The following is a 12,865-nucleotide window of genomic DNA, read 5'->3' as shown; positions in this document are numbered from 1 at the left end:
AGTATTAATAATAATATAAATCCAAGACAAAGTACAAGAAGAATGTATGTATGTATGTGGCTAAACATCCTGAGATTTGGTGCTAGAGTCAACTTAAAAAAATATGTTGGTTTTATTGTATACTGGTGACCTGTGATTGGTGATAAAAAGTTGTCACCATCGATCGGAACAAGAAGTTATACAATAATATTGTTGTAGTGGTTTGTATAATAATAATGAGCATATGATGATAAGAGTATATACTACTTAGATTGAACATATTCAAAGTTAGTCAAGTTGTAAATACGGTTAAACCGGTAAGGCCATCTATAGTGGAACAATCATAAAGTGGAAAACTTTATTTTACGTCATTGTGATGTTAAGTAGAAAAGCGTTTAAAAAAATGCGTAATGTTTTCACTCATCAAAAATAGTTAAGAAAATGTGAAAATTATGAAATAAAAAATGATAAGAAGAAAAAGAAAGTGACATGCGTGATGGTGATTGGCTAAACAAGTAAATGGTGTGGCTTTTGATGGTCAATGTGTCAGAGTCTCGTGGTTGTGATCACATATCCAAGGGCAACGTCTTGGTCACGCAAAGCGTAATGGTGTTTAACAAATCGGTTACGTGGATGGTGGGTGTTAACCACTTAAAATAGCCTAATACATGGATTGGAGATCGATCCTTGTTTTCTTGTCTTTAGTTTTAAACAAGCAGATAACTTCATAACAATATAAAACATGACGTGTTTATTATACATGTTAGATATGTCAAACCAACTCAATATCTGATTATATTTATGTAATATTTGTAGTTAGATATGCCAAACCATTGCTAAAATGATGGGTTTATGAAACCATTTCGTGGTTCCTCATGAGATTAAAAGAATTACTATATGTAGTAACTCCAAACTAATTGTTATTTCTTTGGCTATCTACATTTTACTTCTTAGTAAGGTGGATGTGTTTCATCGCTTGATTCATATGATTATCTCATTAAGTCATTATTAATAGACTCAAGAGAACAATATTACATTTTTATTTATTTCTCCTTTTTTTTTAAATTCCCTTCAATTGCATACACTTTGATTTTTTCCCCTTCCAATTCATGCATTGTGTTGGTTTTGATCATATCAAGGTGATATTTATATATCTATTCCATCAACAAAACCAATCTTGTTTCTTGCGGTGAGGGCTTGTATCATCAATTTGTTACTAGACTGATAGTTCATCCATTCAGTTTTCCTAAAACAGGCATGTATTCTGATAGATATGAATGACACATGTAACATAAACGTGACGGATTCTTGCTCATGGTTTTGGAATTGGAATTTCTACGTGTTGAACCTTAATTGTTGGTTTGTAATATTTTTATGATGACAAGAAGATAAAAGTAAAAGCACAAAACCAATGATCAATTACCATGTAAAAAATTAATAAGAACAAAATAGAAAACAAAAGTTGATTTATTCTTAATACATCCCTTAACTTTAACTTCTGTTTAGCAACTACAAATCCCCTAACTTATGGCTAATACATCCCATAACTTATGGCTAAATACATGTTACATTAATACATTACACAATCACCTAAACATAATAAAAACTATTCTTACCAAGATCCAATCTTAACTTACCTATTTTGTCCTAGATATACACAAAAAAGAACCAAAAGAGTTTAAACAACACATGTCACTTTACACTCACAAATAGCAACAACAATAACTAGAACCCCACACAAAACCCTCCCCATAGGCTTCTTACTCTTGGTCTTTCTAGTAACCATCTTCCTCTTCAGCAAACAAACTCTTGATCCACATATACCCATTTACCAAACAACAACAGATCCATACAACCCACTTCCAGATCCCCAAGATTCCACTTCTTTTCAAAACCCCCCAATTCTTGCAACCAAGATCCAAGACTCAATTTTGAAAAACCAAACTGGGTTTGGTGATTCAGAACCTGTAGATGAAAACCCAGTTTTTAAAAATCCAAATGGTTCTGATTCGAGTGATAAAGACTCAATTTTGAAAATTGAAACTGGGTTTGGTGATTTAGAGCCTGTAGATAAAAACCCAGTTTTCAAAAGTTCAAATGGTTTCGAATCGGGTGATAAAGACTCAATTTTGAAAACTGAAACTGGGTTTGATGATTCAGAGCCTGTAGATGAAAACCCAGTTCTTAAAAATCAAAATGATTCCGATTCGGTTAATAAAGACTCAATTTTGAAAATTGAAACTGGGTTAGGTGATTCAGGACCTGTAGATGAAAACCCAGTTTTTAAAACTCCAAATGATGCCGTATCGGATGATAAAGACTCGATTTTGGAGAATGGGACACGTGTTCTTGAGGATGAGTTGGTTAAGAAGAGTGTGGATTGGGGGAGGAATTGTAATATGCATTCTGGGAAATGGGTGAGGGATGAAGAGTACCCGGTTTACGTACCCGGGTCGTGCCCGTTTGTCGATGAAGCTTTTGATTGTCAGGCTAATGGAAGGTCTGATCAAGATTATATGAAGTGGAGGTGGCAGCCTGATCAATGTGAGCTTCCAAGGTTGGTTATTTAGTTATTTAATGCTTTTTGATTTTAGTATGCTTAAGGATTATTGATTATTAAATATTAAGCATAAGTTATGCATTAATTGATCATATATCATGAAGGTGGATAAAGTTTTGGTAACACATTTTTAGTGGCTTTTTTGGTACCTCATTTAATGCATAATAGTAGTAATTATTTGTTTTTGCTTCTGCTTTGTGTCAATATAAGTAACAATTTATGCATACAAGAGACAAGAGTCACAAGATTATGCATTAAATGTGTTACAAAATTATGATAACACATGCAAATATGCAATGCATAAAATTGTCTCTTGTATGTGTAAACTGTTACCTATATTGATGCAGAGCGGAAGCAAAAACAAATAATATCAATAAAAAAGATTGATGAATTTCTAAATGTCTCAAATGATTACAGAAGAAGGTAAATTTGTTGGTTTGCCAGATTTTCAAATTTACAAATCAACTCTTAAATACTGAAACTAAAACTAAAAGTAAGATTGTAAATTATGCTAATTGGTAAAAAAAAACGCTCGAGGCTAAGTGAGCACACGTTTGAAGAATAAAAAATTGGGGGCAAATCGGAACCCGAGTGGTGGAATTTGGGTCTGACAGTCCGGGCAAACCTCTGAAAGCCGTTTGCCACATTGTTCGGCTCGTTGAGACCTTTCCGTCAATTGGTAACCGGCTCTGTAATTCCACTTGTAGCTTAGGCTATTCCTTTTTAACGTTTGGGCCCTTTATTTAAGTTTTATCTTGAATCTTGGAGAAAAATAAAATCTTTGTATTTATTGAGGGACTATAACGTGACTAATTATGACTTACGGATGTTTATGTGTTTAGGTTCAATGCAACTGATTTTTTAGTGAGGCTAAGAGGAAAAAGATTATTGCTTGTGGGAGACTCGATGAACCGGAATCAATACGAGTCACTTCTTTGCATGTTATACGAAAGCCTTCCTAATAAGAGCAAAATGTATGAAGTTCATGGCTACAAAATAACCAAAGGAAGAGGCAGTTTTGTCTTCAAATTTGAGGTAATAATAATAAGGATTATATTTGTCATGGAAGTTTTACTAAATAATAGTGTCAAACTATTATTTGACAGGATTATAACTGCACGGTTGATTTTGTGCGGTCCCATTTTCTTGTAAGGGAAGGAACTCGAGTCAACGGTCAAGGAAACTCGAATCCGACGTTATCGATAGATGTAATTGATAAATCAGCTAGACGTTGGAAACGGGCTGACATTCTCGTTTTTAATACCGGACATTGGTGGGTTCATGGAAAAACTAGTGGGGGGTATGCATGCCATTTCAAAAGATATTTAGATTATCATTGTAATAATAATATTAAGCCCTGCTTGCGGTGCGCGCATATAATGTATATATGTGTGAACCCTCGGGTGGGCAAAAGTGAAATTGCACTAATTTTGACGTTATTTTACTAAACTCGTGAAAATAACGTTAAAAATAGCGGAAGGTTAATCAGGCATCATGTGGTGGCGTTGATAGCCGAAAGACAAGGGTACATGCACCGATCAGCCGATGATTGAGTTCTATGTGCCTTATGTCCAAGGCTTGATGCAAAACTACTATCGAGCCGGGGGTCTCACCGGAAGCAGCCTCTCTATCCCTATGGGGTAGAGGTAAGGCTGTCTACATCTTACCCTCCTCAGACCCTACCATAGCTTTGCTATTGGTGGGATATACTGAGTACGATGATGATGATGATGATGATTGTAATAATAATATTATTTTTGTAATCATAATTAACGTGCTGATTTTATACATAAATAATGCAGGAAAAATTATTTTAGAGAAGGGGATTATATTTATCCAAAGTTTGATGCGGTGGAAGCGTTTAGGACGGCGTTAAAGACATGGGGAAAATGGATTGATAAGAATATGGATAAAGATAAGCTCGTGTTTTATCGTGGTTACTCGTCGGCTCATTTCAGGTATTGTTTTTACTTTTTATAGTTCCTTTCTTGTTATTCCATTGTTGAAACTTGAATGAGAGTTAACTTTGCTACAGAGTTAACTTTGTTATCGGTGTCCGATTAATTATCTTAAATAACTGTCGTTTTATGTTGAAATTTTTTATTTCTTTTGACACCGGGAGTCATACTTTAATTTTTTTTTCTCCATAGTTAAAACATAGTGAATATCTACTTTCGCTTTTGTTTAGCCTATCAATCATAAACGGTAGAAATGGAAATTTAGACCCATTAGTTTATATTTTATTACAAATTCGTCAAACGAGTAAAATAAAAAAGACTGTCTTCAATGGAAACGAGTCAAAAATTTGCCAAAAAGTGTATTTTTAATGTTAAAAACTTTCTAAATCATTTTATGCAATTAATCTTATGATTTCTGTACTCATATTTGACACACTAATTAATTATTAAAAACTGAGCTGTACAAAAACTGCCAGTTTTGACCCGCTACCCGACTAATAACCCGTTGATTTTGCCATCTTTTTTTGTTTTTTAAACAGAGGCGGAGAATGGGATTCAGGAGGTACATGCCATGGAGAAACCGAGCCCATAAAAAGTGGACGGATTATCGAAACCTATCCACCAAAAATGCAGATAATCGAGGAAGTGATAAAAGAAATGCGATTCCCGGTTGTGCTTTTAAATGTAACAAGGTTAACCAACTTCCGTAAAGATAGTCACCCTTCGGTTTATGGGAAGAATGTGACCGGGTTGATGAAGGTGTCGACTAAAAGGGAAGATTGCAGCCATTGGCGTCTTCCAGGAGTCCCCGATGCCTGGAATGAACTTATTTATGCCACACTAGTCGCTCAAACAAGTTAGTCGTCAAACTTTATTTTGTGTTTGAGTTTACCCGGTCATTGTACATTGGCTTCGGGTCCTTCTGGCACGATTATATTTGTGATTTTATTTATTAGATAAGTTAAATTATAGTTTCAATGTTAGTTTAGTTTAAAGTTTGAAAGTTGTATCAACCGACTTAATTTTGAAGCACGATACCTTGCGCATACGCCCACTCACAACGACACAACGTTACACATGGCGGTCGCTTAGGAATAAACAACACGTTGAGAATTACGAGAACCACATATATGTATTGTTTTATTTGTGATACATGAGTAAAATTATAGATAAATTACGTGGGATGGTGACTTTATTTGATTTTTGAGTTTTTGTTTCGGTTTAATATTTTAAGATTCTGTACACCTATTTTAGAGTGGGCGGGGCATTCTACTAGTCCCCACGCGATCAGTGAACTTCCAAGCAAACCCCCCCCCCCCCCCCCTCATCGAGTTAGGCATGCAAATAAGATTTGCGGGCTCTGCTACTCGGAAGAATTGTGAGGGTGGTTGGAGCAAAAAGGCAAGCGAGTATGGGAATTGAGCTGGGTACACCGCCTCTATTAATTTGGGTTGATGCACGTGCCACAATATTATTGGGGTTATTATTATTGGGGTTACTGTGGGTTCAAAACTTCTAAGGGGTGCCCCCACCCTTAAACCAAGGAAATGAGGGGTGTCATCGATTTGGTTTTAATATATTCGGTCTTTCTTTTGAAAAACATGATATCAGTTTCTTTTTATCTTTTCAGTTCAGTTCATACTGAGATAATCATTGTGTTTTTTTTATAAATATACCCATGACAGTATGTAGATCATATCCAAATTGTTTTCTTTTTTATGAATATAACTTCAAGACACCAAACACGATCATTATATTTATTTGTTAATCCAACTTTGACGCATTTAAAACCATGTATTTCTAATTCAACTAGCGTACCTCATTTATCTAAATAGTTCAAACTCGTTGGAAAAACACGGTAAACGAGATGAATGAACTTATAAATTACGTATTTGTATTATTCTTGTTTTCTAAATAGTTCAAAAGAGTTGTACAAACTTGTTAAACGAGATGGCTAATAAACTTACAAATTATTAGTTGACTTATAGAGATCTTATAGATTTAGACATGAAACATATACCAAGCATATTATCATATTTAGAAGTCATAACATGTTTTGAAATCTTAGCATTTGATACTAACACCAAACTTTAGTTATTAAAGGCTTAAAGCATAACAACTATGTCTTAGAATACGAATATTATAAAGTCGTCACCCCTGGCAAACCACTTTGGCATCCACTTGCTTCTGAAAGTCAAAGCGATCCTCTTTCTTTAACTTGCACATGATGACGACGACGACATCACAAGTGCTTGCAAAAGTCGCATTAAAAGAATAACCTAATCAAAATAACACCCATCGAACTTCCTTTCTAATAAAAAATATATATATTCTTTTTTATTTAAGTTGCTTTTTATAATATTCTTGTTGATGGAGAAGGGATAAAGAAGGTTCATGAATAATTAAATATAATAATAAATTGTGTCGCTAACATTTTCTAAATAGCATAACTAAGTCGTTAAAAATTACATTTTTTGATCTTAGGGTCATAATAACAATATTCATTGACTGTTGGCTAAAACTAAGTAGCTCCATCGCCTCAGACCGTCAAAAACAAGGAAATCAAAAGCATCAAACACAAAAGGCATAACTACATGTTAATTTCAAGATATGTTTTCTTGTATTTGATCATTGCATAAAACTAGGGATTAACTCGAGATGGTACCGGTACTGGTAGCGAAATGTTCGATTCGATACCGGTATTTCATGCGAAATTCAGGAAATACCGATACCTTACCGAACCGTACCAGCACCTAAAACTCAAAACATGATACCATTTCGATACCAACGGTACCAAATCAATACCAATATCCGTTTTGCTAATCCATACATGAAACAACTTTTAAGGAAGTAAAGAGTAAAAACACTACTCCAAAATACCAAAATAAGAGAAACCTAGTCAGTATTTAATAATAATAATAATAATAATAACCTTCTAATACCATTTTCTTTTATTGAAGTAATAACCCATTAGAATCCGATTACCTCATTTCACTTTTTTTTAACGGCCAACTAAGTAACGCCGGGTACACCGTACGTGGCTCCCATTGGCTAAAGGTAGCCCGAGCCGGTCGCTAGTCCGAACGGACGGAGCCCCTAGCGGTCCACCTGTTGAGGGATTCAGCGGATAAAACCCGACCCCCACGCCCGTCAAACGGCACGACAGCGAGGAGCCAGTAAAATCGGGTGAGATCAGGACTCGAACCCTGTATCTCCATATAAATTGATGGTAATAAGGTTTAATTACCTCAATTCACTTACCAAGTATAATTATTTATTTGGAAAGATTATTCCAAAAGAATAATGCCGTTACTTTAAACAAAAAAAATATTAATTTACAAGAATAATAGTGACGTGCGTACATATAAGTTATACGATAAAAGTAACTAAAATCCATTGACTTTTGTCATCCCAACAAACGCCTTTTACTTTTTATATTTGTTTTTTGTGAATAATAATTTAACAAAAGGAAAAAGAAAACTAAATAATTCTCAACAAAATCGAATCTTTCAGATCTGGGGCTTCTACTCAATTCACTTTACACCTTCACCCCTTCTACTTTACCTAATTACATATCACACCCTCAATATTTCACAGTCTCATACTTTCAAAAAAGATGGTACAAATTACACCGACGAAGACGATGATCGAAAAAACCTCGAGTATAAAAGCTGAGAATAGTGACCGAGTGCTGTCGCAGTGTTTCAATGGGTGTGTTCTCTGGCGTATGTTACAATAAGCATCTTTGAGTCTGTTAGGGCCAACTCTACGCACTTCCTCGCTGGACATCCTTTGACAGAATTGCACTTGTAGTATACTCTGCAAAGTCATAATCGAGATCAATCTCTGAAGGGATTGGAATATCAACATATTAATCTCTATGTATAATAAATAATTATGTCTTTGAAAACCCATATCAGCTTTGCAGGTCACCTAAAAGTTGTTTTAAGTCGATATTTTGATTTTTCGCATATCTCTAGTATAAAATAATGTGTTTAGATTAAATACAAATAAATTAATAAGCAAATTGAGAGAATCAAATACGATAATTATATATACATATAGAATAATTATATATTATATCATAGAGCAATTATGTGTGATGTTAACTATCACTATAAAATGAAAACAATAATTTTCTTTAACTTGATAATAACACGATTATACATCGTAGTAAGTCTGTATCGTTTTTTTAAACCGTCAATAAGAAACATACGATATGTTTTTTATAATAAAATATTTAAAAGAAAAACTATTTAACCCGTGTAATACAAATGTTTTGTTTCTAACCTAGGCTAATATTACAACGTTTGCCGAAGTAAACTTTTAGGTAAACATGTATATTACCTTGGAAACGGTGATCCATCGACCTTCTTCTCGCCGTATTTCTTCCACGAGTAATCATCGGCCGGTATACTCTCTACTTTTGATCCGATTATCGGAATTCTTCTAACTTCTCGTTTCGATCCGGTTTTCCTGAACCAAGGAAGCCACAAATACCAATATATGAGCCTTCTAATGTGCGCAGTAAAGCAAAACACATTCAGTTTTGCTAACGTGCGCACCGAAAAAAAAACGCTAACGTGCGCACCTAAACAGATACACATTGATTCAGTTATGCTAACGTACGCAGTGCAAGCTGAAACCTGTTCATAGAATCATACCTCTTCTTGCAGCAGCGGCAAGCAACGCCGGAAACCGAGTGCTTCACGTCGGCGCTGTTCCGTTTCCGGTGAGACGACGGCAGCGGCGGTTTCCGTGACGAGAACGACGGTGTCGGTGCGACTATACCTAACGAAGACAACTGCCTGCCGTTCGAAACGCTTCCGTCAACGCTACCTCCGACGAACGATGACGTCATCGACTGAAACGACGCCGTTGCCGTTGTATCCGTAACACATTTCTTCAACGAACACTCCATAGACGCTGCAGTAGACTCCACCTGCATATTCTCATCCGATTGTGAAGAAACAGAAGGCGCGTGAGGTCCACGGCGGAAGCGAGCGTGGCCGCTGCGGTTTAAGACGGTTACAGCTTGTTTGAAGGTAGGTGAGTCGGAGAAGTCGTGGTTGTTGAGGTGGAATATGCGGTTGAGGTGTTGAGCAGCGGTTTGGATTCCGACGAAATCAACAGCCATTGTTGCAGAAGCTGAAGCTTATACAGATGGAAAGAAGTTGAAGAGTGAAGAAGATTAGTGGAGTTTATAAACATGGAAAAGTCAAAAGGTGAGAAGGAGATCGGACAGTGGAGATGAGTTTGACTTTCTGAAAAAGGTGTTTGTTTATTAAATAAACGGACAAATGGAACAGAAGGTATCATCGATTCAGAAAGTCTAACAAGGAATATCAATATTTTAATTTAAAAAATATATAAAAAGAAACAATATGTTAATGTAAATCTTGATTTCGCAAATATTTGGTGAAATAATTAAAGAAAAAACAAACCTGGTGGTGGTGGTGGCGCCGGCGGCCGCTTGGAGGATCTGCGAGCCGTGCCATTGGCCAAAGCACATCAGTTTCGGGGAGATAAAAGTTTTAACCATGTACATTAGCGAATAAAAATTTTTCGTTAAGACCTACGGGCCCTTTTATTTTGGTTCGGCTGAGGTATTTAAATTCTCAGAGACTGCCCTGGTTAGTGGTGGTGGTGGTGGTGAGGAAATACTTGATTTTTCGGGACATCGGGTGATGATGAGAGACTGGATGAGTATGTGACATTCAATAGATGAGTCCTTGAATTGAACGGAATTTACTTCACCGCATTATCGTGCATTCGGGTGAGTATTTACGGACGTTGGCCTTAGGTGGGGGTTTTCCCCTGATTGGAAGGCGAGTGTATCTCAATATGATGAATTTGCTAGTATCTTATTTAAAAGATTCGTTGACTGAGAAAATAGATTATTAAAGGATTTATGTTGACTAGTGTTTTACAGCTGATAAGTGAATACTAGTAATTAGGTTTGTCAACGTGTTTGTGATTTTCTTCATATCGATTTGTTAATACGAGTTTATATAAGTTTGATCATGAGCTAGCCTAAAAGTAAGTATAAGACCGTCTGCATAATTTCATGACACTCTTTTCCACAGTCTAGTAAGCATGTCATATAAGATTTTCATTCATTCTTTTCACAAACACTTTTTACCTACAACAATAACATTTTCATTCTACCCACAAACAACCTCATAATTCCACATCACCAATATTGAGGAGTGAGGACTCACCAACCACCATTCTTCACCATCCACGAGGAAGGATCTTCAAAGATTGATGGCCTCCACCTCAACCTCCACAATACTTGCATTTTCATCCTTCTCACAAATCTTCTTCACATAAGCCATGAATGACCTTGATGCGGAAGTTTTAAAGCCAGATTAACATGAATTAAATGTCTATGTTTTAATTGGTTTTATGTTACATCCATAAAAATTAAATACAATAATGAAAACTCTAAGCATTTATTCATTATCTTTTTTATTTTCTTTATTATGTTTTTGTTACTCAAAAGGATTTGAACACTCGTCCTTAAGCAAAGTCTTATCTAGATAGTTGATACCGTTATACCGAAGACTATTTGATGGAAATATGTACTTATTGTGGACACTTTCTTCTCATCTTCCTCCGTCTCTTTAATCTTTTAAACATTCACGAGGATATGCTAATGGCGATTACCATATTTGATGCCGGCTAGTTGACATTTGATGTTATTATTGTCGTAGTCTTCTTAAGAATGTGTATTCTAAATTTGTACCATGTTTATTTATTGTGGTGTTATACACTTATAACCTTAAAGTTTTCTATTGCAATATTATACATTTTTACACCATCTCTTAAGTCTTAACGTATGAGAACTAGAGCATAATATGTTGTAGGATTAGGTACAAGTGCACCATCATTTGGGGCCACATGAGTGGACTATTTACTCGATTGTTAGAATATTTTGGACAAACTTTGCATGTTAGGACCAACCGTTGAAAGAGAATATCTAGGTTTAAGGCAGATTGTAAAAGTAGGCAAACAATGTGGCTCCAAATTTCAATGGTGCAAAATGTAAAATGTTGTATCTTTAAAAACGTTGGTGATAAGTGTGTATGAAAGATAAAACTATCTAGAAGTCGTATATATGCAAGTATCATCAATGCATTTAGGTATACACTGAAATTGTCAACGGGGAGGGGGGGGGGGGGGGGTTTCACAAGTTGAAAACTTGGTTTATAGCAATTGTGTTTGAAACTCATAGCTATTAGGTTTATTAACTTGGTATATATGAGTTGTGGTGGAACAATATTGCCATGATTAGTTGATTACTACTAGACACAAATAATGTTTTGGTATATCGATCACAAGATAGATGTAAAAGTTAGCTAGATCTAATCACAATAGCATCTTGGATTTGTTTTATATTTTTAGTGGGTATAAAGGAATTATAACTAATTAATATACCCACTTGACTTAAACCACTAACACTAGGGTTTTAAAAATGTTTATAAATCTAGGTTTAGGTTGTGACTTGTATGTTTAGTCGAGTTTATGATTGTTTATTATTCGTGAATGGTATACATTCACAAACCCAAAGATTATATATATGTATCTCATAAAACTTAGACGTTGAAAACAAATAGTTGTTAAAAAACTAATAAACCAAGTGTTTAAAGTTTTAAAATACATTTTTTAGTTAATGTATACCACTGATGGAGTTTTACAAAATTTTTTATTTGACTGTTGCACTCATCCGGCTCCACCTAAATTTGTTCATTCCCCATCCGAAATTGCAGATAAGTGTTGTTTCATTCAAAAGCGGACTCAACCTATGTGGCGTCCGCTTAAGAACATATACTCATTTGGATTTATAAAATATACTTTATATGAAAACTTTGTCATTAAAAGCCTTAGACTAACACACCATGTTTGGATTGGTGGTTATTTACATCAAATTTGATTATCATTATGGCTAACTAGATTTAACTACGGTCAAGATTTATTTTTAATATTAGTTCAAAGACATTAGGTTTAGACGTTAGATTTGTAAATCACTAAAATTATATTTGTAAACAAAACATTATGTTTTATTTCCTCAAATATAGTTTTAGGATTTCAAATAAAATAAAAGTCAAAAGAAGGTGACCAAATATCTCATAATAAGGTTTTGTAATTCCAACATGAAGAAGTGGATGACCAAATAATGCAATTGGTGTTGTTGGCCATTGCATTGCATGACACACTTGATTTAAACTATGATTGACCCCCCCCCCCCCCCCCCCCCCCCACTCCATTCCTAATTTTGACTTTAAAATAATAAAGTCCACCATCAATGTGACGACTTTTAGATTTTAATCTTAAAAAAAGTGTCCTTGTTCCTTATAGATTATAG

The 12,865-nt window shown here is 35.1% G+C and overlaps 2 protein-coding genes across 2 annotated transcripts; one reads left to right on the top strand and one right to left on the bottom strand.

Annotated features, from left to right (window-relative positions):
• Positions 1 to 1,676: 1,676 nt before the first annotated feature.
• Positions 1,677 to 5,610, top strand: LOC143568383 (protein trichome birefringence-like 5; the record flags this gene model as incomplete). Its single annotated transcript, XM_077054557.1, has 5 exons — positions 1,677 to 2,536; positions 3,382 to 3,574; positions 3,646 to 3,839; positions 4,342 to 4,497; positions 5,037 to 5,610. Coding segments are annotated over 5 exons (1,725 nt in total), but the record flags the coding sequence as incomplete, so codon positions are not given.
• A 2,195-nt stretch (positions 5,611 to 7,805) lies between these two features.
• Positions 7,806 to 9,849, bottom strand: LOC143567045 (putative WRKY transcription factor 17). The gene is made up of 3 exons (XM_077053571.1): positions 9,162 to 9,849; positions 8,845 to 8,973; positions 7,806 to 8,316 (listed from the first exon to the last, which is right to left on the bottom strand). Exons 1-3 carry the CDS (start codon positions 9,632 to 9,634, stop codon positions 8,202 to 8,204), a joined length of 717 nt encoding a protein of 238 aa, XP_076909686.1. The 5' UTR covers positions 9,635 to 9,849; the 3' UTR covers positions 7,806 to 8,201.
• Between the last annotated feature and the right edge of the window lie 3,016 nt (positions 9,850 to 12,865).

This window comes from Bidens hawaiensis, unplaced genomic scaffold, assembly GCF_021521415.1.
Source record: "Bidens hawaiensis isolate Kalapana, Puna unplaced genomic scaffold, B.hawaiensis_p1.1 tig00001236_1, whole genome shotgun sequence".
In the NCBI taxonomy this organism is placed as follows: Eukaryota; Viridiplantae; Streptophyta; class Magnoliopsida; order Asterales; family Asteraceae; genus Bidens; species Bidens hawaiensis.
Note: the sequence above shows the minus strand (reverse complement) of the source record. Positions and strands in the feature narration are given on the sequence as shown.

What these genes read in the sequence shown, in the direction of transcription:
- LOC143567045 (XM_077053571.1), bottom strand. Translation starts at nt 9,634, where the DNA reads ATGGCTGTTGATTTCGTCGGAATCCAAACCGCTGCTCAACACCTCAAC. An exon ending in TGCCGCTGCTGCAAGAAGAG is followed by an intron (nt 8,974 to 9,161) that starts GTATGATTCTAT and finishes TCCTTGGTTCAG; the next exon opens with GAAAACCGGATCGAAACGAG. An exon ending in GATGGATCACCGTTTCCAAG is followed by an intron (nt 8,317 to 8,844) that starts GTAATATACATG and finishes ATGACTTTGCAG; the next exon opens with AGTATACTACAAGTGCAATT.